At 45.6% G+C, this 26,799-nt stretch overlaps 1 protein-coding gene across 2 annotated transcripts in view; it reads right to left on the bottom strand.

Annotated features, from left to right (window-relative positions):
• Positions 1–26,799, bottom strand: part of LOC106571315 (DNA polymerase zeta catalytic subunit) — a 99,061-nt gene that overhangs the window by 19,293 nt on the left and 52,969 nt on the right. Inside the window, exons 5-18 of one of the 2 annotated variants that reach the window (XM_014144240.2) lie at positions 22,613–22,748; positions 22,005–22,099; positions 20,410–20,514; positions 18,210–18,294; positions 16,114–16,259; positions 15,527–15,655; positions 15,005–15,239; positions 14,538–14,680; positions 10,620–14,421; positions 9,533–10,419; positions 9,074–9,162; positions 6,122–6,247; positions 5,748–5,940; positions 3,775–3,886 (exon numbers count right to left, since the gene is read on the bottom strand). In XM_014144240.2, the coding sequence (XP_013999715.2) occupies positions 3,775–3,886; positions 5,748–5,940; positions 6,122–6,247; positions 9,074–9,162; positions 9,533–10,419; positions 10,620–14,421; positions 14,538–14,680; positions 15,005–15,239; positions 15,527–15,655; positions 16,114–16,259; positions 18,210–18,294; positions 20,410–20,514; positions 22,005–22,099; positions 22,613–22,748 (6,283 nt within the window). Of the gene's footprint in view, positions 1–3,774; positions 3,887–5,747; positions 5,941–6,121; positions 6,248–9,073; positions 9,163–9,532; positions 10,420–10,619; positions 14,422–14,537; positions 14,681–15,004; positions 15,240–15,526; positions 15,656–16,113; positions 16,260–18,209; positions 18,295–20,221; positions 20,370–20,409; positions 20,515–22,004; positions 22,100–22,612; positions 22,749–26,799 lie in introns of those variants that run through there. The other variant, XM_014144241.2, reaches the window with a different exon arrangement.

The raw sequence follows: 26,799 nt of genomic DNA, 5'->3' as shown, positions 1-26,799 counted from the left end.
GGGAACTCGGACTGGGAAAATACGTTTTGAACGGTCATCCAACTCGGAATTCCAAGTCGGGAACTCGGGCCTCTTTGTAGAGCTCAGACCTGAAGATCACGGAGTCATAATTCAACCTTGTCCCCCCCAAGAGTTCCCAGTTGTCTTGAAAGCACCATAAATCCAGAGAATGACAGATTCTGCTGACAAAGTTTGATTACAAAGGACATTCGTGCCACGTTCAAGTGAGCACAGCACAACAACGGTGATCCAAAAATATGTCTTGTATGCTGCTGCATAAATTATGTAAAATTGCCAGGGAGATATGAATACTGTAGCTAAGAAAGTAATACTAAGTGTATGTTGTGTAGTAAGCTGTTAAGTAGCCCATGTGCCTCAACCTAATAATTTGGTCTCTTTCCTCCTCAACATTTAGCCTACTGTTCTGACTTGGTGGTGCACATATAGCCTATTTTAGAGAAATGTCATCATTGAATATTGTAAGAGCTTTCTCATTGTCTGCTTATATGCCCCCTTTATTTATCCTACGGTTCTGACTTGATGTACAGGGAGAATACTGTAAGAACGGCCCATGTTCTGAATTCTGTAGCTGTACATTTCAAAAGAGCTGAAAAAATAATTATATCGACTACTCATTCATTAACGTCTTAAATAGAAATTACAGCTTGCCTCTTATCAGCTCATCGTTCCCTTATGCCATAGTTTATACATCTCAATTGTTATATTGCTTCTACCGGGCTCTCTCATTAGTATCTTATTCCTCATTTTAGGCAATGTTGGAATGATTTACTTGTTTTGCTTACATTGTGTATCATAATTAGTTTGTGCTTTTCTTCACGGGGAGGAGATACTATATAATGTTGTTGGGTCTGTAACCATGATTGTTTTATTTTAATGGGAAGAGAATGGCAATTTAAACAAAAAGTTCAGTATTCGACCCATGTATTTCCAGTTGATATTGTGTGGGTGCGCAATGCGCTGTCTGTGCGTCGGTATATTGTCTATAAAAGTGGATAATGCATTCGGAAAGTATTCAGACCCCTTGTGCCACATTTTGTTACGTTACAGCCTAATTCTAAAATGGATTAAATAAATATTTTTCCTCATCAATCTACACACAATACCCCATAATGACAAGGTGAAAACAGGTTTTTAGAAATGTTTCCAAATGCTATGAAACTCAAAATTGAGCTCAGGTACATTCCTGTTTCTATTGATCATCCTTGAGACGTTTCTACAACTTGGAGTCCACCAGTGTTAAATTCAGTTGATTGGACATGATTAGGAAAGGCACCCACCTGTCTATATAAGGTCCCACAGTTGAATGTGCATGTCAGAGCAAAAACCAAGTCATGAGGTTGAAGGAATTGTCCGTAGAGCTCAGAGACAGGATTGTCGAGGCACAGATCTGGGGAAGGGTACCAAAAAATGTATGCAGCATTGAAGGTCACTAAGAACACAGTGGTCTCCACTCTTAAATGGAAAAGGTTTGGAACCACCAAGACTCTTCCTAGAGTTGGCCGCCCGGCCAAACTGAGCTATCAGGGGAGAAGGGCCTTGATCAGAGAGGTGATCAAGAACCCGATGGTCACTAAAGGAGCTCCAGAGTTCATCTGTGGAGATGGGAGAACCTTCCAGAAGGGTAACCTTCTCTGCAGCACTCCACCAAATCAGGCCTTTATGGTAGAGTGGCCAGACAGAAGCCACTCCTCAGTAAGAGGCACATGACAGCCCACTTGGAGTTTGTCAAAAGGCACCTAAAGACTCTCAGACCATGAGAAACAAGATTCTCTGGTTTGATAAAACCAGATTGAACTCTTTGGCTTGAATGCCAAGTGTCACATCTGGAGGAACCCTGGCACCATCCCTACGGTGAAGCATGGAGGTGGCAGCATCATGCTGTAGGAATGTTTTTCAGCAGCAGGGACTGGGAAACTAGTCAGGATCGAGGGAAAGATGAATGGGGCAAAGTACAGAGCAACCCTTGATGAAAACCTGCTCCAGAGCGCTCAGGACCTCAGACTGGGGCGAAGGTTCACCTTCCAACAGGACAACAACCCTTAGCACACAGCCAAGACAACGCAGGAGTGGCTTCAGGACAAGTCTCTGAATGTCCTTGAGTGGCCCAGCCAGAGCCTGGACTTGAACCCGATCGAACATCTCTTGAGAGACCTGAAAATAGATGTGCAGCGACGCTCCCCATCCAACCTGACAGAGCTTGAGAGGATCTGCAGAGAAGAATGGGAGAAACTCCCCAAATACAGGTGTGCCAAGCTTGTAGCGTCATACCCAAGAAGACTCAAGGCTGTAATCGCTGCCAAAGGTGCTTCAACAAAGTACTGAGTAAAGGGTCTGAATAGTTATGTAAATGTTATATTTCAGCTTTTTATTTTTAATGAATTTGCTAAAATTTCTGAAAACATGTTTTGCTTTTTAATTATGGGGTATTGTGTGTAGATTGATGAGGAAAAATAACAATTTCATCCATTTTAGAATAAGGCTGTAATGTAACAAAATGTGGAAAAAGTCAAGGGGTCTGAATACTTTCTGAATGCACTGTAGTCCGAATAAAATAATAAGCTGTTCTGTAGTGGATTTGCTGGTTTGCATCTAAAAAGAGTTTTCCCCACCAAGATTTACATGCTAAAGTTGCCACTGAATTGAAATCCAAAATATGTTTGGGGTGCTTTATGCACCGTCAGTGTTGGGAACATGAGCACCCAGGTAAATGTTGTGTGCTGCTGTGTGCTGTGTGCTTCAGATCTCTTTTTTCACAAAGTAAGGATCAAGGTCAAATCAACAGGAGCCAATATAGAGAGCAATAGAAATTCCATCTTTTTGTAGGAACTAACGGCGGCTGGCTCGTTGGCCAAAGCCTATGGGGAAATGAATAAGGTTTTGGTTTTTGGGATCAACGCCAAAAATAAGGTGTGACGATTGTCCTCTGTCACATCAGCTAAAGTCTTGCCTGATTAGGTATTTCTAAACATTGATCCATTATCAGACACACATTTATTGACTTAATGATGTGGGGATATTTATCATGTGGAATATATTACCTGAATGTGTTTGTATACTGTATCTTTTTCATAACTTTATTGAAGTTGATTGTAAATTCGGTAATTGGTAGGGTTTGTGATGCATTCTGGGTAATGGGTATTGCTACAAGAAGCATGTCATTTCTTTATTTGAAAGACAGATGGGTAACAGGTCAGCATGCGGCCTGGTTTACAGGCATGGTTGAAGCCCGGGTTATCTTTGGTTAGAGCCTATCTTTTGTTCATCGTCCTGTTTTTTTATTTTTATTTTTTATGTTTGTACAGTTTGCCGGCTATACCCACATGCAAATAAATAGCCTCCCTCTGGCAAGAAAAACAGATCTTCATCGCATGCCTCCACACTGTTAAAATCCTACTGCATGGTCAACCTTCACATAAGGTCTGTGGTATAAACACAAGCTTAGGAGATCTTATACATTTTGTTCTATGAGATAATCTTCATCAGCTAATGACACTTTTTGTGAATTTCAAAGCATTTATGTAATCAGAACAAGCACATAAAGGGTTCCTAACTCATAAAGGTCATGTTAACTGACTGCTATTATCTCATAAAATAACATGTTTAAGAGCTAAGACTGTGTTAACCTTATAACTTATTTTCGCCGTTCATCCCAAAACCCCATTCTTTCACCATTCATTTCCCCCATAGGAATGGCCAACGAACCAACTCATTTCAGCTTTTTAGGACCAGAAGCTGTCGAGTGCTTTACTGTACCTCCTCATGATAGTGACAACTTCCTGGAACAGCTGCTTCTCATTCACAGCGTAGGTGACCTGCAGTCCTGAGACACCTGATCTTACCAGCAGGGGCGCTGTTCCTCTGACACCTGGGAGGGCACACACAGATAGAGGTACAGTTGAAGTCAGAAGTTTACATACACCTTAGCCAAATACATTTAAACTCAGTTTTTCACAATTCCTGATATTTAATCCAAGTAAAAATTGCCTGTCTTAGGTCAGTTAAGATCACCACTTCATTTCAAGAATGTAAAATGTCAGAATAAAAGCAGAGAGAATGATTTATTTCAGCTTTAATTTCTTTCATCACATTCCCAGTGGGTCAGAAGTTTACATACACTCAATTAGCATTTGGTAGCATTGCCTTTAAATTGTTTAACTTGGGTCAAACATTTTGGGTAGCCTTCCACAAGCTTCCCACAATAAGTTGGGTGAATTTTGGCCCATTCCTCCTGACAAGAGCTGGTGCAACTGAGCCCGGATTGTAGGCCTCCTTGCCCGTACATGCTTTTTCAGTTCTGCCCACAAATTTTCTATAGGATTGAGGTCAGGGCTTTGTGATGGCCACTCCAATACCTTGACGTCCTTAAGCCATTTTGCCACAACTTTGGAAGTATGCTTGGGGTCATTGTCCATTTGGAAGACCCACCAAGCTTTAACTTCCTGACTGATGTCTTGAGCTGTTGCTTCAATATATCCACATATTTTCCTCCCTCATGATGCTATCTGCATTGTGAAGTGCACCAATCCCTCCTGCAGCAAAGCACCCCCACAACATGATGCTGCCACCCCCGTGCTTCACGGTTGGGATGGTGTTCTTAGGCTTGCAAGCCTCCCCCTTTTTCCTCCAAACATAACGATGGTCATTATGGCCAAACAGTTCTATTTTTGTTTCATCAGACCAGAAGACATTTCTCCAAAAAGTACAATCTTTGTCCCCATGTACAGTTACAAACCGTAGTCTGGCTTTTTTTTATGGCAGTTTTGGAGCAGTGGCTTCTTCCTTGCTGAGCGGCCTTTCAGGTTTTGTCGATATAAGACTCGTTTTACTGTCGATATAGATACTTTTGTACCGGTTTTCTCCAGCATCTTCACAAGGTCCTTTACTGTTGTTCTGGGATTGATTTGCACTATTCGCACCAAAGTGCGTTCATCTCTAGGAGGCAGAACGTGTCTCCTTCCTGAGGAGTATGATGAACGTGGTACCTTCAGGCGTTTGGAAATTGCTCCCAAGGATGAACCAGACTCGTGGAGGTCTACAATTATTTTTCTGAGGTTTTGACTGATTTCTTTTGATTTCCCATGATGTCAAGTAAAGAGGCACGGAGTTTGAAGGTAAGCCTTGAAATACATCCACAGGTATACCTCCAATTGACTCAAATTATGTCAATTAGCCTATCAGAAGCTTCTAAAGGCATGACACCATTTTCTGGAATTTTCCAAGCTGTTTAAAGGCACAGTCAACTTAGTGTATGTAAACTTCTGACCCACTGGAATTGTGATACAGTGAATTATAAGTGAAATAATCTTTCTGTAAACAATTGTTGGAAAAATTATTTGTGTCATGCACAAAGTAGATGTCCTAACAGACTTGCCAAAACTATAGTTTGTTAACAAGAAATGTGTGGAGTGGTTGAAAAACGAGTTTTAATGAGTGTATGTAAACTTCCGACTTCAACTGTATATCACAAACATATAGGCTGCATTGATACAGGCAGTCCAATTCTGATCTTTTTTTGCCACTAATTGGTATTTTGTCCAATCAGATCAGATTTGTTGCCCATAATTTGGTAAAAGATCAGATTTGGGCTGCCTGTGTAAACACAGCCATACACTGTCCTTTCAAATCTAAGCACAATGACCATGAACACAATACAACAATACTTGAAGGTCAGATAAGTGTGGTCCATCCACAGCTTGGCAGGAGGGACAGAGTGTGTGACCCATCACCTTGGCCACTCTCCTGGCAGTCCTTATCTACCACGATGGCCCCAGTCAGCTGGGTCTTGTCTGAGTCAGGTAAAGATGTGTCAGAGCTGAAGCAGTAGAATAAGGCACATATGGGGTCAAATTCGGGGTCGGGTTCCAGGTCCCGTCGGGTCCGCGCGTGAAGCTCCATGCTCATCAACGTCAGGTGCTGCACCTACAGATGAAAGACAAGCAAGATGTCACATTCCTTCCTTCCAACTACATTGTATGTGTGTTTGTGTCAGTGAGAAAACAGCTGAGTCAGTGGGGAGTGTGTGTGTGTGTGTGTGTGTGTGTGTGTGTGTGTGTGTGTGTGTGTGTGTGTGTGTGTGTGTGTGTGTGTGTGTGCGCCTCACCTCGTGCATGGCTTTAGCGTCCTGGAGGTCTTGCATGTTGACTTTGAATCCGTATGAATTGCTGATGCTGGGGCCCTCGATCTGAGAGTTGTCTTTCTTTGGAGCGTTCAAAGCAGCAAACTGGTTCTGGGGACGGAGAATAGGGGGAAAGCTTATTCACATCACATTAAAGAGAGAACAGTGTATCAGGGCGGATCAAGTAAATGCTAAAAGCCATTTACGGATATTTTTTTAATTACGTGAAATCTGACATTTGTTTTGGGCCATTTACTTGATTGATGCTGTTCATCAATATTCTAAAACTGTACATTGCTCATCCGGGTATATTGAGGCCAACACAGGTAACTGACAAAATAACGCAAACACTTGAGTAAATTAGGGATACAACGATCTCACTCCAATACATTTTTATAGAAAGTTAGCAAAAATAGATAAGATCTTGCTACCATGGAAAGGTAAATACCTGTCTATTTGTGGAAAATCACCCTGATGAACTCTTTAGTCATATCACAGTTTACCTATTTGCTCATGGTTTTGCCTACACCTAGTGACCTGCTTTTGAAATTATATGAACAAAAAATATTCTATTTTATTTGGAACGGCAAGTCAGACAAAATTAAAAGGGCCTATTTATATAAGGAATATGAATTCAGAGGGCAGAAATGATTAAATATTAAAGCATTAGACCTCTCACTAAAGGCATCATTCATACAAAAGTTATACTTAAATCCAAACTGGTTCTCTAGTAAATTGGTACGAATGTCTCATCCTATGTTCAAGAAGGGCCTTTTTCCCTTTATTCAGACTACACCTGCCCACTTTCGGTTGTTTGAAAGGGAAATAATCTCCAAAATATCGTAATTTTTTAAACAAGCCTTAGAAAGTTGGTTGCAATTTCAGTTTAATCCACCTGAAACGACAGAACAAATAATACAACAAATATTGTGGTTAAACTCAAATATGCTAATTGATAAAAAAAACGTATTTTTCGAAGAAATGTTTAAAAAAGGTATAATTTTAGTGAATGATATTATAAATAGGACTGGTGAAGTGATGTCACACATGCAGCTAACACAGACATATGGAAATGTCTGCTCTACCCAAAATTACAACCAATTAATTGCAGCATTACCACAAAAATGGAAGAGGCAAGGAGAAGGGGAAAAAGTAAGGAACTTGTATGTCGGCCCTGTATTAAAGAACATAAATTGTTAAAGAAAAGTGTGATAAATAAAAACATATACCAATTTCATTTAAGGACCAAAAAACGGACAGCTGTGCCATATAAATTGCAAAATAGTTGGGAAGAGATTTTCGATGTACCCATTCCACGGCACATGGTTTATGAATTGATACGCAAAACAACGCCAGATTCTAAACTTCAAATTTTTCAATTTAAATTACTATACAAAATTCTTGCAACCAATAGAATGTTAAATATATATGGGGGACACAATCTTCCCAGCTCTGCAGATTCTGCTGTGAGGAGGCAGAGTCATTAGATCATTTATTTTGGTATTGTCCATATATAGCTCGTTTTTGGTCACAGGTCCAGGAATGGCTGAAGAATTGCAACATTTGCCTAGAACTAACGCTGCAGATAGCAGTACCAGGTGATTTGAAAAGCCATAGTCAATCAATCAATAATATAATAATTATTTTAGCAAAAATGTTTATTTTTAATTTACAATCTGTAGAAGCTATGAGAATAGAAAGGTTCAATAATTTTGTGAAGCATCACTGCACAGTTGAAAAATATATGGCAAATAGAAATCCAAAATGGATGATGTTGAGAGATAGATGGGAGGGGTTGAATGGAGCCGAAGGGTGGGACTAATAACAAGATAACCAATGTAAAACATACGGGGTCTGTAAAATATATAGGTTCAGAACTTTTGTGAAATAGCACAGTTACAAATAGAAATCAAACTGGATGGACATCAGAAATAGAGGAAGGACTAAAAACAAACAAAATATAACTATTGTAAAATAGATTGTGTCTGTAAAATGTGAATAAGATATATAAACTGAAGGTAGAAGCCTAAGTGTTTATTGGTTTACTCCAATTGGTGGAAGGGTGGTAGGGTTTGCGGGGAATAATAAAGGTATATTCTAAAAAAAGTATGTATATCTATATAGGTATGTGTATGTATATATGTGTATATGTATGCATGCATGCGTGTATGTATATGGATATATATATTTACCCCAAAAATATATGGGGGATTGGAAATGATGCAGACAATTACATTGATGGAAGCAATATTCTTTCCGCCATATTAAGCTGATCCACCCCTTAAATAAAAAAATTAAATAAATAAAAAGTATACTGAAAGCAGGATCTTCCACATAGATGTGGTTCCTGAGTTAATTAAGAAATTAACGTCCCATTATGCTTTTATTTGTATTTATTTTATTTAACCTTTATTTAACTAGGCAAGTCAGTTAAGAACAAATTCTTATTTATAATGACGGGCTACCACGGCCAAACCCGGACGATACTGGGCCAATTGTGCGCCGCCCTATGGGACTCCCAATCACGGCCGGATGTGATTCAGCCTGGATTCGAACCAGGGACTGTAGTGACGCCTCTTGCACTGAGATGCAGTGCCTTAGACCGCTGCGCCACTCGGGAGCCCCGATGCTTAGGGTCATGCATACAAATACTGGGCAGGCCATTATTACTACCATGGCTATGCCCCCATAGGATGACGATTCCCACATCCACAGGGCATGAGTGGTCACTGAATGGTTTGATGAGCATGAAAGCGATGTAAACCATATGCCATGGCCGTCTTAGTCACCAGATCTCAACCCAATGGAACACTTATGGGAGATTCTGGAATGGCGCCTGAGAGAGCTTTATCCACCACCATCAACAAAACACCAAATGATCATTGGAGGGAATGACCTAAATAAACAGGAGCTTAAATTCTGTGCGTTTGTCCTGACCTTCATCTGTGTGGTCAGTAGCACTCTCCTCAGGGTTTCTGTGTGTTCCCCTCTCCTGTGCTGCAGTCTCTGAGACGTGGACTCTGCGTCTGGAACAGAAACCCCAAACAGAAACCCCAAAATGAATTAAGGATCGTGGTGGGGTGGTGCGACGCATAATGACATTCCAGAGGACAAAACAACCGCATGCAGACGGCTTCCTCCTATTAAAACTAATTCAATAAATGACTGTGACAGGTTTACAATTCTGGTACGCTTGATTAGTCAATTATGTAGTTGTTTATGGCAGCCATAACAATTTCCCACTGAGGTAAGAAAGAAAGTTGGAGTAAAATAAAAGATTATAGCGGATGCAATCGCTAATGTAATTTTCCATGGTCTGAGTTAACGTTGGTGGCTGAGGCAGGATGAAGAGTGACAGCTGCTAATAGCCTGCGGCCGGGGAATAAAGGGGCTTACCTTGAGTCACAGGGGTGCTGCACACAGTCTCCGACTCACACCTGCCTTTGTGTCGCCTAAGGACTGGGGTGCTGTGGAGCTGGGGGCTGGTACACTCCCCGTCCCCCCGGGTCTTCTTGGAAGAGAAGGGAGAAGGACTGAGGAAGTGCTTCTCCTCTCTCCTCTCTGGGGATGTGCAGAGCCTGGGGGACAGGGGTAACCCTCGATCTGACCCTCTCCTCTCTCCCTCTACTGCGTCTGGTCCTGAGGGACTGGGCTGCGTGGGCTCCTGCCATGGCAGCAGGTCTGGTGAGTCTGGAGAGATGGATTTACCATAGTACTCCTCCTCAGAGTCTCTGATGTTAATGTCCGGTACAGGCTTCACTCCTCTGGGGCTGTCCTGAGTTTCCACCCCTCCAACAGGTGATATCTGTAGGGACAGATTGTCCCTCCTCTCCCTCCGAGTCCTGATACCTGAGGGCTTCTCAAACTCCTCCTCGTCCTCCAATGCTGAACAATGGAACGCAGTGGGCTGTTCAGTCCTGTCTGTTTGCTGCTCGTCTGTTACCTGTTCCAACCTTCCCCTCTCCAGTTCTCCCATGTCTCTCCTGCCCCTCTGCAGATGCTCGTACTGTTTTCTGGCCTCCAGCCATAGCTGGACGCGTTCCCGCCTGGGAGCACTCCTGCAAGGCAGCAGGATGACCTTCTGGTCCCCGGCTGAAGAGGGGCTGAGCTGGGCCTGGTCTCTGGTGTCCTCTGCTCCCAGTGTGTGAGAGGAGCCGGCCCGGGTCATGGTAGAGAAGGCTGTCTTCCAGAACTGTAGCCCCTCCAGGCACAGGTCCCCGTTGAACTCAGCCAGCTCCTTGGTCAACATTGTCTCCACCATCAGCTTACGCCCACCAACCTCCCTGGAGATTTGAAAATGGACATTAATGATGGAATGATTGGCAATATTCCGCCTTATCACAGCCTCATCAATCATAGATATCTATTGAGTATCATTCAACCCTTAAATCAAATCAATCACATTGTATTTATAAAGCCATTTTCACATCAGTAGTTGTCATAAAGTGCTTTTAAAGTAATCCCATGAGTTTAGTGATTTTACCTGGGTTTCCCTGGGGCGTCTGAAGGGTTGCTGCAGAATGGCTCCTGGAAGGTGGCCTCAGACATCTCCAGGTCCAGGAGGGTGGTGAGGATCTCTTCCCGGCTGGGAGGGGACATGAGGGGCTTGAGGATGTGGGCTCCCCCCCCTGTCCCTCTGAGGAGCTGGCTGATGGCCTTCACCTGGGATAGAGAGCTGAAGGAGCGCCGCGAACTACTGGGCGTGGTTGATGTAAAAGCATAATTCCCCTCCAGTAGGTCCCCAGTCGGTAACCCTTCGTTGTCTGCGAAAGACACAGAGCTCAAAGGCAGTGGTAAGATGGGGTCAAAGGCAGAGAACAGCAGCTCTTTCCTCTCACAGTGAAAGCCCTGGAAGTGGCTGAGGCCGTGGAGTTTGCCCAGAGATGTTCCCCACTCTCTGCTCCTTGGTAACCTCTCAGAGTCCAGAGGTGATCGATGATTGAACACAAGCTCGCCATTTTTTGGCTTGTCAAAGAGTTCAGGAGTCAGAGGTCCGGACAAGCTTTCATGGAGCTCCTCCCCTGAGCCAAACAACACCTCAGGCCTCTTCTCTAAGCTCAGCGCCAAGGCAGGTACCGCATCCTGGGTGATGTCACTCAGGAACTTCTGAGGCAGGTTCTTGTCGGTCAGAACAAACTGGCTGCCCATGTACAGGCTGGAGAACTCTGCCTGGCTACCGATACCGATGGCGTTGATGTCAAAGTTGTAGTTGTGTGGGAGCTCTGGGGACAGGCTGTCCTCTATGGAGTAGCAGCTGTCCAGGCCTGGGTCTGACAGGAACACTGGGCTGTCATCTGACATGGGGAGCTTTTGCTTCACAGGTACCTCCGGCTGAGAGTTCGCCTTCTCCTTCCTGTTCCTGGGTTTCCCCTCCTTGGCAGTTGTAGTTCTTGGGGCCCGGGGTTTCCGTGGGGTGGCTGAGGGAGCTCTCCTGGCTCTTGATGGCTTGGCTGCAGCAGGTTCTGGTGTGGAGCCAGGGGGCTGTGTTGTAGTGGAAAGGCACTGCCCACCTCTCTGCTGGAGCTTCTTCAGAACAGCCAGGCCAGAGATGTCCTCAGGTAAGGTCTTCCCATTCTGAAGGCCTGAGTGGGGGGACCCTGCTTTGGGGGCGCCCTTTCTGTCCCCCACCTGGGTTGGGGATTTAACCTGATGGAACGTGCATTCATCAGCAGTAGTGTCTGCCTTCACAGCACAACCCTTCGGTTGGTCAGGCTGCGTTTGGGCGAGTTCAAGAGCAAAGCTTTGGTTCACCTTCATAATGGAGCTTTCACAGTCCTCAGACGTTGGTTCAATAGACTGCGAGAACTGGGTTAGGGATTTAGAGCTGGAGCCGTCAATGATTTGGCTGGTTTTGCTGGCTGGCTTCTGAAAGGGTGGTATGTCCTCTGAGGAGGATTCAGTAGGAGGCAGCTCACCCTCTGGGAAGAGGTGCTGGGAACTGTCACAGTCTCTGCTTCTGACAGGGGGCAATTCAGGCTCTTCTGCCTGCTTCTTCCTCCGAGGCCTCCTCGTTCTTGTGGCGATGGCAGTAGTACAGACACCACCCACACTAGTTCCATCAACTGTTTCTAGATCTTTCTTTCTCCTCCTTGGAGTCCCAATTGTACTTTTCCTTCTCGCTGTGCTCTCCTTTTTGACTTCCTCTGAAAGCTTAATCCGTCTTCTTGGGCTGGTAGAGGTTACATTTCTAGGTTTAGCAGTCCGGCTGCGGTTCCGCACGCCTCGGCCTAAGGACTCTGGGGGGGGTTTGTGACAAACAGAAGTGAGACAGGGATCATTTAATCGGTTCATCAACCGATCAGAACTTATGGCTTCCATAAGGGGGTCACTGGGGGACCAACACCGGGGTGGGGTTGAATCAACAGGGCTAAGAGATCTCTCAGATAGATAACCCAACTCCACCATCACATCAGTGTACTCAGTGATGTGGTCATCGGCCAGTTCACAGTAACATGGCCACGGGCATGGCAGAGAGGGCAGAGTCAAGGTTTTTCTAAGGCCTCTAGTCCTTCTAGGCTTCTCACCCCCCTGCCTAACTCGGACTCTGGGTGGACTGCTGACCGTTTTCTTAGTGGTGGTGTTGACCTTGGCCTTTCGTTTGGGCTGTTTCTTATTAGCCTTGGGCTCACTGAGAGGGAACTTGACCGCACAAGACTCTGGAACCTTAGGCCAGAAGGTCTTGATGGGGGCCATTTTGGTGTACGTCTCCACTCTGTCAGGTGTCAGCACCACCCGCTGCTCCTCAGCACTCACCTTGGCCATCTTCACCAACATGTTCTTTTGACCTTTGAACCGGTTGATGATTATGTATTTGATGATGATGGGCGGCTCCCTTGGCTCCTTTCTGTACATCTTCCGTCGTTTCTGGTACTTTAGTTCCTGCGTGCTGAGGACGTAGTTTTCTTTGAAGCGGTCTCGGAGGGCCAGAGGGTGTTTCATGCGAGAGGATACCGACTGTTCCCCGTCCTCGCTGCTGTCGTAGCTCATCTTTCGTTTGGCCCTCAGGGTGTACTTGCTGCCAGGCAGACCTGAGGCTTTGGTGCAGGTTACTTTAACAGGGAGCTCAAGCAGTGGGGCCAACCTGCCCTCCACAGACACCTCATTCAGAATGGCAGGGACTGGGGCCGGTGCAGGGGAAGCGATAGGGGCTGGCAGAGGGGTAGGGGCCAGGGCAGGGGATTCTGGCAGTGGTTCTGTGGGCCCAGTCTCCACTACAACTGACTTTGCCACTGTGACTGGCTTCTCCTCGGTGTCCGTGCTCTTTGGACAAGTAGGCGTGATGGACATAAAGGCTGTGCTGACTTGGGTGTCAGAGGCTGGGCTTTCCCCAGCGTATGCATTAGCCTTCTGGGCTGCAGCAGCCAAAGACCTCTTGCCAAGCTTAAGCCTGGACCTGCGTGTCTCTGCCTGCTCTAGCTTAGCACAGCCATCGGTCAGCTTGTTGCCCACTACCTTCTTAGCTGGCCTGGTTAGACAGTTGGAGAGAATAACACTGGGGAAGAACTTATAGTGCGCCTCCTTCTGGGCTACTATGATCCTCTCAGTCTTGTTCTCCTGATAGTCCTCGTACCTGATCTTCAGCTCACCCATGTCGCCGTCCTCGCTGTCCTGGCCCATCTCGCCCTCCAGCGGGGCCAGGAGCTCGTCCTCTTCTATGGGGCAGGGAGTTGGGGTTATACTGTTTCTCAGTATTGGGCTTTTACAGCCTTTCTGACCCAGCTCCAGATCTGTCGTGCTGGGGCAGTTCCTCAGCTCAGAGTAACACAGGGAAAAGCTCCTGTGGTTCTGCAGGATGGACAGACGATTCTTCTCGACGTTCTTCATACTGCTGTACTTCTTCCTGCTCTGGGTGATCTTCCCGTTGCTGAACGGAAAGACGTCCAGGTCTGACTCATCCAGAGCCATCGTCTTCTTCTCGTAGGTGTACAGAGGCCGAACAACGTCCATTTTGTCCACACAGATCTGAGAAACCTCAGCCTGGTTGGCGATATTGCAGGGGATGGGGTGTTTGACCGGCTGGATGTAAGGTCTCTCTTTATTCACCTTGAACCCCGTGGAGCACTCGTGACTGTCCTGGCCGAGGAAGTGCTTATTGGCTGGTTCCTCTGCGTCCTGTGAGTGGGCCTGCCTATGTTCAGGGTGTTTGAACTCCAGGAGGACCTTGGTGGAGGGCAGGGGCTCCAGGCGGACAGTCTCCCCAGGAAAGGGGTTCCTCTTCCCCAGGATCTTGTCTGTGACGGTGAGGGACGAGTGGGTCCTGGAGCCTTTGTCCGTTAACGATGAATCTATGGAGAGCAGATATAACATATAAATACTGTGACAGGAATCAAAGGAAAGCATCAATGACGCAATCTTAGATGTGATATATGTAGTTTATTATCATTACGTTCTTATAACTCACCACTGTTCTCGTCCGCAGCACCGTCCAGCTGAGGAATGGACAGGTTGGCAGAGAGAGAGTTGTCCCCCCTCCTTTCCATCTCCTCATCGGAGGATTCCTGGGGCTCGTCACTGAAGCTCTCCTCTGCATCCTTCACACCAGGTCTAGAGGGAGGTAACAGAGACATTGATTAAACAATGAGGCGTCGCTTAAACTATTCACAGTCACGGCTCACCGCAGATGACCTTCATCCGACTGCCAAACGTCTGCGTTTACTGTTTACCATCATGTGAATTAAGTGACAAGAGGAATCCAGCTCCTCAAGAAATAAGCATGAAAACTGGGGCACAAGATTGATGACATGCATTTTTTCAAAGAAAGCTGTAATTAGATTTGTTTTCTTTATTTAATGAGTTATTATTAAACTCATAATTCGTTCATATTGAGCAAAAAGAACAAGGCAAAGAATGAAAAGAAAAATCAGTCACCTCTGTCTAGGAGACTGTTCTGGAAGGTCGCTGTCCCATCTCTGTGACATCATCAGACTGAGTTCTGCCTCCTCCCTCTCTAGCTCTGGCCCCTCCTCCTCCTCGTCACTGTTGTAGTGAGTGCTCCCTCCCCCGGGCAGAGAATGCTGGGAGTTCTGCCTCATAGGGGCTTCTCTGTACCCATCATCCTCCAGGCCTGCCAGCAGGTCAACCATGGCATGGTCCCGGCTGCTATCTGCAACACGCACACAGCAAACACAACATGGTAAGGGGAAATTACCTCTGAGGTCAATCAGCTCCATACTTAGATGCTTTGCTTATGGGCTGGAGTTATAACTAGGGCCCGGAGCTTTTCCTGGTCAGGTCATATGGTCAGATCAATCTCCTGGCACTAGTTATGCCATAGAAACAATATGTTGATTAAAAACAGATTTTTGAAATGAAAATGACATAGGATCAGTTGGATATGCTGTTCTCTATAGACCAAATGAACACAGTAATCAGTGAGGTTTGTTTGCCTACCTAGTAAGGGGGAGTGGTTGGATCTCTGGGAGAGGGGGAGGAAGGTCTGGCTGCTTTCCAACAGACTCAGAATGGCCTCCTCATCCACAATGGCCTCCCCCTGGTCTTTACCACAGTTCCTTTTAGTGTCTGAGTGGAGGGAAGAGAGGGGTGGGGGTGGGGGGAGCGAGATAGAGCGAGACATGGGGAAAATGATCATTACTGACAAACAGAGTGCGTGTGTGTCCCAAATGGCAGCCTATTCCCTACATAGTGCCCTGGTCAAAAGTAGTGCACTATATAGGGAATAGGGTGCCATTTGGGACACATGACACAGGGAGTGGTTCAGCATGAGGCCCAGCCATACTCCATCCTGGCTCTCTGTGTGTGCCAGACGCCTAGCCTCCCTGGCATGTCCACTGTTCCTACATGAGACTTGGCAGACTGAGCCAGCAGATTAGGCTAATGTAGATCAACACTGTGTGTCACACTTGAAATTCAGTCACAGTAGGAAAGTTAGGGGAGAATTAGGACAAATGTCAATCCACCTTCTCTGGCAGAAAGAGACATTGTAGTGGAGGGTCGATAGGGAGATTTGTTGCTCTCACCAGTCTGAGAGTCTCTGTGAACCTCCACCTGGTTAGCTGGTGTACAATGCAGCAGCTCTGGGGTCAGGACATCGGGGTATACAGACAGTTCAGCTGGGAAGGGATCCTGCTCCTCTGCCGCGCCCTCCACAGACCCAGACTGAGTCCTATTTAAAAAGAGGCATTAGTTCAAAGGGAGATAAGGGAGACTGTTGTGGGCATCTAACTGCTAAGGTTATCACCAGTCACAGACGGGGCTCCTGGGACAGCGCTGCAGCAGTCAGGTTTTATTAGCATCCCTTGTCTTAATCAGGAGACATGGCTGCAGTGTGTGTGTGAGAGAGGGAGAGTGAGAGAAACAAGTGTATGTGTACAGTGTGTGTAGGAGGAGGTATGAATGGAAAGCTGGCAAGTGGCCAGTGGTTCTTTGGGATTTACCCCAAATGCCTCTTGGCTACAGGCTTTCTGACCATCAGGCTCCGCCATCCGCTCTGTTCCGTGCTGTAACCTTGCATTGCTTAGCAACTCACTACTTAGCAACTCAACTAAATATTGAAAAACATGCAAGGTGGAACTCAAAAAGGTGGAACAAGCAATGCCGGAATTAGCCCCCAAAAATATTTTAACCACTACTTCACTTTCTCTACAAAAAAAATAAATCATAATTTGTCATTGTAGGGCGGATGAAGGAGTGCAGATGTGCTCCAGAGATGGGCCTGTGTGTGCAGGACTGTCTCACTCTTTGTTAATTAGTCTCGTCACTAATGACTTTTGTGGCTACAGGGGGAGCCTAGGAGGTATCAGGGGATTCCTTCAGCCCTACTGTTCTTACTGCAGTACAGCCTGTCTGAGGTTACAATCAGAGGGACATAGAGATACAGAGAGACACAGAGAGAGACACACAAATCAAATCAAAATAAAATAAAATTGTATCGGTTACATACACATATTTAGCAGATGTTATTGCGGGTGTAGCGAAATGCTTGTGTTTCTAGCTCCAACAGTGTAGTAGTATCCAACTATTCACAACAATACACACAAATCTAAAAGTAAAAGAATGGAATTAAGAAGTATATACAGTACCAGTCAAAAGTTTGGACACCTACTCATTCAAGGGGTTTTCTTTATACATTGTAGAATAATAGTGTGCGCGCAAGAGAAAGAGAACGTGCACGCGTAAGAGAGAGAGAACGCACGCGAGAGAGAGAGATCGCGTGGCGCGAGAGAGAACGTGCGGCACGAGAGAAAGAGAACGTGCGCGCGTAAGAGAGAGAACGCACGCAAGAGAGAGAGATCGCGTGGCGCGAGAGAGAACGTGTGGCACGAGAGAGAACGTGCGGCACGAGAGAAAGAGAACACGCGCGAGAGAGAGAGAATGTGCGGTGCGAGAGAGACTGTACTTGTATATGTGAAAGAGCGCCAGTCAGCCAGTGAGGGCTGTGAGCTGGGTGTGTGTGTGTGTGTGTGTGTGTGTGTGTGTGTGTGTGTGTGTGTGTGTGGCACAGTTCTGCCAAGACAAAGCTCCGCCAGGTGAGAGGAGACGGGTCCCTGTGCCAAGGTCCAAACTGCTCCCATACTGGCCTGTACCTACCTTCGATAGAACCGTTTCATTTTCCTCCCATTGGTAACAACTTAGCTTATCTGGACCTGATGTAACAGCACACACCGGACCAACTGGACTTTTATTTATCTAAGGAAATGATTTCTGCTCAGAAAGAAGGGGGAGCAGGGAGCAGAGATATACTAGACAGCACTGTAACCCAATCAACACCCTCCCTCCTCGCTCATCTCTGGTCATTAAGATGAACCAGGAAGAGACATGCGGTCACCATCTCATACACAGTAGACAACCAAAAAGGCATTGGGAAAATAAGTGGACGTTTTAACATAAAGAAAGACCAGATGTAAATTCTCTCAAACCCCAATTTATGTGGTCTCCGGCGGTAGACATCATCGTGCTAACGAGATTGGAAGCAGCATATGTTTACGCTGAAAGAGCAGCCCTGCTGCCTCCATTCCAAACTCTCCAAACCAAGCACAGCCTAAAGACTGGGAAAGTGATAAGCCTAGCCCACGTAAAAAAAACAGCAAGATCGAGGGTGAAAGTTTTTACTTACACATCAAACTCATTTTCCTTCAGGATCTCCTTGAATCTCTTCATGAAGATTCTCTCGCTCTCCGTCGAGGCGACAAACCTGCGATCTGGAGGAGCATCAAATAAAATCACATTTTATTGGTCACATACACAGATTTAGCAGATGTTATTGTGGGTGTAGCGAAACGCTTGTAAAATGCATGGAACACAGTCAGCGGTTTAATTATTACACTGATGTATGTCTGATGCACATGGAACACAGTCAGCGGTTTAATTATTACGCTGATGTATGTCTGATGCACATGGAACACAGTCAGCGGTTTAATTATTACGCTGATGTATGTCTGATGCACATGGAACACAGTCAGCGGTTTAATTATTACACTGATGTATGTCTGATGCACATGGAACACAGTCAGCGGTTTAATTATTACGCTGATGTATGTCTGATGCACATGGAACACAGTCAGCGGTTTAATTATTACGCTGATGTATGTCTGATGCACATGGAACACAGTCAGCGGTTTAATTATTACGCTGATGTATGTCTGATGCACATGGAACACAGTCAGCGGTTTAATTATTACGCTGATGTATGTCTGATGCACATGGAACACAGTCAGACTCAAGACATATGAATGATTCCTGACAGAGACAATACTAGATTATTTATTAACTCGGCTCACTTTGAGCATTTTCCAACAAGCAGACGATGGCACATTTTGCGGCATAGTCCTATACACACTCAGTAACCAGTTTAGTAGGTATTTCCAATTTGGCAGTACGTCTAACCGGCCTTACGACCGCAGACCACGTGTAACCACGCCAGCCCAGGACCTCCACATCCAGCTTCTTCACCTGAGGGATCGTCTGAGACCAGCCACCCGGATAGCTGATGAAACTGTGTTTGCACAACCGAAGAATTTCTCCACAAGCTGTCAGAAACCATCTCAGGGAAGCTCATCTGCGTGCTCATCGTCCTCACCAGGGTCTTGACCTGACTGCAGTTCGGCGTCGTAACCGACCTCATTGGGCAAATGCTCACCTTTGATGACCACTGGCACGCTGGAGAAGTGTGCTCTTCACAGATTAATCCCAGTTTCAACTGTACCAGGCAGATGGCAGACAGCGTGTATGGTGTCGTGTGGGCGTGTGGTTTGCTGATGTCAACGTTGTGAACAGAGTGGAGGTGGGGTTATGGTATGGGAAGGAATAAGCTACGGACAACGAACACAATTGCATTTTATCGATGGCAACCTGAATGCACAAATATATTGTGATGAGATCCTGAGACCCATTGTCGTGCCATTCATCCACTGCCATCACCTCATGTTTCAGCATGATAATGTGCACTGCTGCATGTCACAAGGATCTGTACACAATTCCCGGAAGCTGAAAATGTCTCAGTTCTTCCATGGCCTGCATACTCACCAGATATGTAATGAATTTATTTTAATTGACTGATTTCCTTATATGAACTGTAACTCAGTAAAATCTTTGAAATTGTTGCATGTTGCGTTTATATTTTTGTTCAGTGTTGTACTGGGTCGGTCCCTCCTTTCCCTCCAGAACAGCCGGAATTCTTTGGAGCATGGAAACATTGCTCAATTGGTATCATGGGTCCTAACGTGTGCCAGGAAAACATTCCCCACACCATTACACCACCTCCACCAGCCTGTACCGTTGACACCAGGCAGGATGGGGCCATGGACTTATGCTGCTAACACCAAATCCTGACTCAGCCATTATTATGACTCAACAGGAACCAGGATTCGTCGGACCAGGCAATGTTTTTCCACTCCTCAATTGTCCAGTGGAGCCGCTTCTTCTTGTTTTTAGCCATTTACGTGAACGGGTCGTACCTAATAAACTGGCCACTGAGTGTATATTCGGTCAATGAGCATGTAGACCTGCTAGAAGTTCAACTGTGGTGTTAACTAATGGAGGATTGGGCTGTGGGGAGGTATAGCTCTGTCCATCACTCACCCTGTGACTGTGGAGTCTCGATCTGAGATGACTGGTTGGTTCACTCACCCTGTGACTGTGGGGTCTCGATCTGAGATGACTGGTTGGTTCACTCACCCTGTGACTGTGGGGTCTCGATCTGAGATGACTGGTTGGTTCACTCACCCTGTGACTGTGGGGTCTCGATCTGAGATGACTGGTTCACTCACCCTGTGACTGTGGGGTCTCGATCTGAGATGACTGGTTGGTTCACTCACCCTGTGACTGTGGGGTCTCGATCTGAGATGACTGGTTCTTCTCTCGTCGTCTCTGCTTCTCGTCCTCCCAGATGACCTGCAGGCCAGGGTTCCTGCCAATCTGATCTACACACACACACACACACACACACACACACACACACACACACACACACACACACACACACACACACACACACACACACACACATACATAAACCTCTGCACTTCCCACTCTATCCTTTTATCTACCGTCAGTAGGATGAAGGCCTTTTTCAAGAAGAGAACATTGACGCACACATAGGAATGTGACAATTATAGAATTTGGGGTAATGATTCATTGTCACCGTTATTGTCATAATTGTCCTTAGAGATATATTATATAGAAAATGATCTACAACATATGAATCCAGCACAGCTTTGGAGACACCCCTGTTATTTGATTTTTTTTAACTCATGGTTTTGACTGCTTAGAACTTTTGGAAATAAAGATTCTCCTGTTGACTGTGATGCTCTTAAAATGATTACCAACTTTACCTACTTGATGCAAAAATGAAAGACTGCATTTGGGTAAATTATATCTACTGTAGTATAAAGTGAATTCCCCCTTCTCCTAAAATAAATGTAATAAGACAATACATTTTGTAGTTGACGGTTTTTGTCCATAATTGTCGGTTACAGCCCTACTCACACAAAGCAAAGTTAAAGATCATAGATCCAGAGCCAACCACTCAGAACTAGGCACAAACTCAAAATCATAGAATCTGTCTTCAACCATTTCCTTTTCAACAGAGAGTTTGTATATCCATTTTTGGGGCAGATGGAAAATCTACGTGCCAAGACCACATATGTGGACTGCCATGGTGTGCCCCTCTTTCTACCTTGTGCAGATAATTGTGTGTGTCCATTGCCAACACTCCATATTATGAGCACAGCTAATCTAAAACACAATCAAAAATGCAATCACTTTGTTTCTTTTGTTCCGAGTATGTATCAAGAATAGCAGGAAGTCTGTAAAAAGAGTTCATTGTGAATTGAGAAATTAGCAACAGATGAATATTCATACATGTCTCTGCATGTTCTAAACACAGTGTTTTCTTTTTGCTTTAAGTTCTCAGTTCAATATGCTCTTCCACCCTACACCCCAGTTTCCAATTCCCTCTCCCTCCCCCCTCTCCAGACAGAAGGCAGACAGATAGGGTGAGTGGACAGTGTTTGTTTTGGGCCGGATGGTCACTGATCTCATGCTCCAATGTGCTGGAGAGCAGGAGCCTGGCAGTGTGGTGAGAGACTGAGAGCGTTTTATCTGGAGAAGGCCTCCGTCACTCATCTGTGTCACATAGGCTGCGCCCCAAATGGCACCCTATTCCCTTTATAGGGCTCCTTTAGGGATTCTAGTCAAACGTAGTGCACTACAGGGAATAGAATGCCATTTGAGAGGCAACCACTAATGTGGAAAAGCCACCATCACTCAACTGTGTTACATAGTCAGAGCGGGAGTGAGTCAGTAGCCATCCCCTCCCTCAGGCTCTCATGGTGTGCGCCGACCGTGTCTGCCTGACTGGTTGACTGTTTGATCTATGACAAAAAAAGGTGTTCAAGTTTGTTGTCCTTACTGTCTATCTCCAGACGGTTGAGGATGTCTGCAGCCACAGCATCTGCCTCCAGCTCACACGTACTCTGTTTCTCCACATCCTCCAGGACTAGAGAACTACATCACAGAGATAGAGAGAGAGAGACAGAGAGAGAGACAGAGAGAGAGAGACAGAGAGAGAGACAGAGAGAGAGAGAGAGAGAGAGACAGAGAGAGACAGAGAGAGAGAGACGGAGAGAGAGACAGGAGAGAGAGACAGAGAGAGAGACAGAGAGAGAGAGAGACAGAGAGACAGAGAGAGAGAGACACAGAGAGACAGAGTGTATATAGACATAATGAGATTTGAAATGACATTATTCTTTTGGAACTTCTGTGAGTGTAATGTTTACTGTTAATTTGTATTGTTTATTTCACTTTTGTTTATTATCTACTTCACTTGCTTTGGCAAGTTAATATACGTTTCCCATGCCAATAAAACCCTTGAATGGAATTGAGGAGGGTGCGAGAGATCAAATCAACCTTACACAGAAAAAGAAACCACAGTTATCATGTAGAAACAAGCGTTAAAACTCTGACACCGTAGAGGCCCACAACATGTGAATGGAGCCCGTCTGAGCAGGTGTAGCTCACCAGGGTGTGGCATCCTCCTGCCAGCGGACAAACGCGCCTCCCAGGGTACTGTCACCCAGTTTGGAGGTACAGGGGCTCTTCAAGGGTCTGGTGCTGGGTCTGCTGCGGAAGCCCTGGCGATCTGGGGGAGACCCCTCTGTTACATAGACACACACACACACACACACACACACACACACACACACACACACACACACACACACACACACACACACACACACACACACACACACACACACACACACACACACACACACACACACACACACACCAATGTGAGTCATGTGTTGGAAGTCAATCTGAGGAGATTTTATTGCTGAGACAGTCCAAACATTGTGCTTTCAACATACAGCAAGACTAAAAAAGCATACCAGCTCAGTATTTCAAATTGATTTGGATCTACACAGATTTTTACACCGGGTTTCCAAATGTCTGTCATCGTCTTCATCCCAGATTACAAACTCACTTTGAAGTTGGAACAATACTAAAACGTATGTAAACATTGTCACAGCGCTTTGCTCTCTTTCTACTTTTTAGTTCTTATCAACTCCTTTTCCATTGATTGCATGAAATCCAGAGGTGGATTTAACATTCAAGCCCGCTCTTTGTCTGGGGGGAGTTCCTGGCCGATTCATGAACCCTTCCATGCCTGGTGGTGTGATGCTGGGTTCTGCCTCCGCTGGCATGAAGAGCAGTGCAGAGTAGAGATACCTGTCCCATCTTGGCTCAGGATTAGCACTTACTGAGCCTTTGTCAAGATCAAACAGAAAAGGCCTATCTGCCGCTTTATTCACAGCCATCAGGCAGGAGAGAAAAGGTGTGGAGCGTGAAGCCAAGGCCAAGTTCAACCCTCAGATCTGAGATACCTTCCCTGATCCTCCACTCCCACGGAGATACCTCCCCTGTTCTACCGCTATCTCCCTCCCACTGAGGGACCTTGTGATTCTCAGGTTCACTTCCTGGGATGAAGGGAGGTAGGAGGTAGGGAGTCCATGTCTGACCGCCCCCCCTGGCCTCAACCCTCAGATTACAGGCTCGACTTTATCATTCTCACTAGGAGATATCAAATGTCCCAGCTTGGCTTGTTGCTGCGGCTTTGTTTTGGTTGGCAGAGGAGAGGCGGGAGGTCATATTAATACTAAACAGCTGTGTAAAGTACAAGTTCAATAAACGACCGAGTTCAAAAGGTCAGAAGTAAACAGATCCATATCCAAGCCCTTACTGATTTATTTCTTTAGATTGACGTCAGGGTGTTTGTTTGTCCAGCTCTGTGAAACAGAGGAAGAGACTGATGATATTACTAGGAATGGGCCTCAGGCTCCTGGATTGGGTGACATACAGGGATGTGGCCTGAATCTCTCAATCTTGTGCATAATGACTTATTGTCTGTAACAGGCTGGCGGTGTTCCAGAATGCTCTGGGGTTCCAGGAGAATGTGCAGGAGGCAGGAGCTAAGAGTTACTCCTCTAGTCTATTTTCAGGGCTGGAGGGGGGCTGCCACCTGGCCGGCACCCCATTGCTTCTAGTTCTCCCTCTTTATCTGTCCTTCTGTTGTAAGCTTTGCTGTGTGTTTGCAAGGTGTACTATTCAAAGCACTGTCATTGTAGAGCTTTATGATTAAAACATTCTCTAGTCTATCTATACGGTCAGGTCGTTGAAAAGCCAGGGTGTCATCTGGTTGGCACTCTTTCAAAAATTCCACACTGACCAGGATGCATTGGGTAGCAGGACAAGGAGGTGTGTGTGTGTGTACACCTGTGTGAGATAGATGGTGTGAGCTAGAGAAGCAGCAGAGGCATCTCAAGGCCATTGTAAAGAAATGTACTAATACATCATGACACAAAGCATGGCAGCTTTCCCTCTCTCCTTGTCCTCCCTTACAGCCTCCCCACAGAGCCAGAGCCCGGTGGAGGAGGTGGCTCTGTAGCCTGGGTTGTCTGTCCATCAGAGCAGAAAACAGCCTTCATCTGTTATGACTGGACATGCTGCAACTACATAGTCCTCAACCACATCTAACACTACCAGTAACATCAACCACATCTAACAGTAACATTAATATCAACCACATCTACCCGGATAAAGCACTAAATAAACTTCAGTTAGTGCTAAATACGGCTGCTAGAATCCTGACTAGAACCAAAAAATGTGATCATATTACTCCAGTGCTAGCCTCCCTACACTGGCTTCCTGTTAAGGCAAGGGCTGATTTCAAGGTTTAACTGCTAACCTACAAAGCATTACATGGGCTTGCTCCTACCTATCTTTCCGATTTGGTCCTGCCGTACATACCTACACGTACGCTACGGTCACAAGACGCAGGCCTCCTAATTGTCCCTAGAATTTCTAAGCAAACGGCTGGAGGTAGGGCTTTCTCCTATAGAGCTCCATTTTTATGGAATGGTCTGCCTACCAATGTGAGAGACGCAGACTCAGTCTCAACCTTTAAGTCTTTACTGAAGACTTATCTCTTCAGTAGGTCCTATGATTAAGTATAGTCTGGCCCAGGAGTGTGAAGGTGAACGGAAAGGCTGGAGCAACGAACCGCCCTTGCTGTCTCTGCCTTGCCGGTTCCCCTCTTTCCACTGGGATTCTCTGCCTCTAACCCTATTACAGGGGCTGAGTCACTGGCTTACTGGTGTTCTTCCATGCCGTCCATGGGAGGGGTGCGTCACTTGAGTGGGTTGAGTCACTGACGTGGTCTTCCTGTCTGGGTTGGCGCCCCCCCTTGGGTTGTGCCATGGCGGAGATCGTTGTGGGCTATACTCGGCCTTGTCTTAGGACGGTAAGTTGGTGGTTGGAGACATCCCTCTAGTGGTGTGGGGGCTGTGCTTTGGCAAAGTGGGTGGGGTTATATCCTGCCTGTTTGGCCCTGTCCGGGGGTATCATCGGATGGGGCCACAGGGTCTTCTGATCCCTCCTGTCTCAGCCTCCAGTATTTACGCTGCAGTAGTTTATGTGTCGGGGGGCTAGGGTCAGTCTGTTACATCTGGAGTATTTCTCTTGTCTTATCCGGTGTCCTGTGTGAATTTAAATATGCTCTCTCTAATTCTCTCTTTCTCTCTTTCTGTCTTTCTCTCGGAGGACCTGAGCCCTAGGACCATGCCTCAGGACTACCTGGTATGATGACTCCTTGCTGTCCCCAGTCCACCTGGCCGTGCTGCTGCTCCAGTTTCAACTGTTCTGCCTGCGGCTATGGAACCCTGACCTGTTCACCGGACGTGCTTGTTGCACCCTCGACAACTACTATGATTATTATTATTTGACCATGCTGGTCATTTATGAACATTTTAACATTTTAACATCTTGACCATGTTCTGTTATAATATCCACCCTGCACAGCCAGAAGAGGACTGGCCACCCCTCATAGAGAGGAACCAGGCTAGGTTTCTTCCTAGGTTTTTGGCCTTTCTAGGGAGTTTTTCCTAGGGAGTTTTTCCTAGCCACCGTGCTTCTTTCACATGCTTTGCTTGCTGTTTGGGGTTTTAGGCTGGGTTTCTGCACAGCACTTTGAGATATCAGCTGATGTACGAAGGGCTATATAAAAATAAATTTTATTTGATCTAACAGTAATATCAACCACATCTAACAGTAATATCAACCACATCTAACAGTAATATCAACCACATCTAACAGTAACATCAACCACATCTAACAGTAATATCAACCACATCTAACAGTAATATCAACCACATCTAACAGTAACATCAACCACATCTAACAGTAATATCAACCACATCTAACAGTAACATCAACCACATCTAACAGTAATATCAACCACATCTAACAGTAATATCAACCACATCTAACAGTAACAGTAATATCAACCACATCTAACAGTAATATCAATCACATCTAACAGTAACATCAACCACATCTAACAGTAATATCAACCACATCTAACAGTAACATCAACCACATCTAACAGTAATATCAATCACATCTAACAGTAACATCAACCACATCTAACAGTAACATCAACCACATCTAACAGTAACATCAACCACATCTAACAGTAATATCAATCACATCTAACAGTAACATCAACCACATCTAACAGTAATATCAACCACATCTAACAGTAATATCAACCACATCTAACAGTAATATCAATCACATCTAACAGTAACATCAACCACATCTAACAGTAACATCAACCACATCTAACAGTAACATCAACCACATCTAAC

The sequence above is a fragment of the Salmo salar genome, chromosome ssa15 (assembly GCF_905237065.1).
Source record: "Salmo salar chromosome ssa15, Ssal_v3.1, whole genome shotgun sequence".
Lineage (NCBI taxonomy): Eukaryota > Metazoa > Chordata > Actinopteri > Salmoniformes > Salmonidae > Salmo > Salmo salar.
This window is presented reverse-complemented; position numbering and strand designations above follow the sequence as displayed.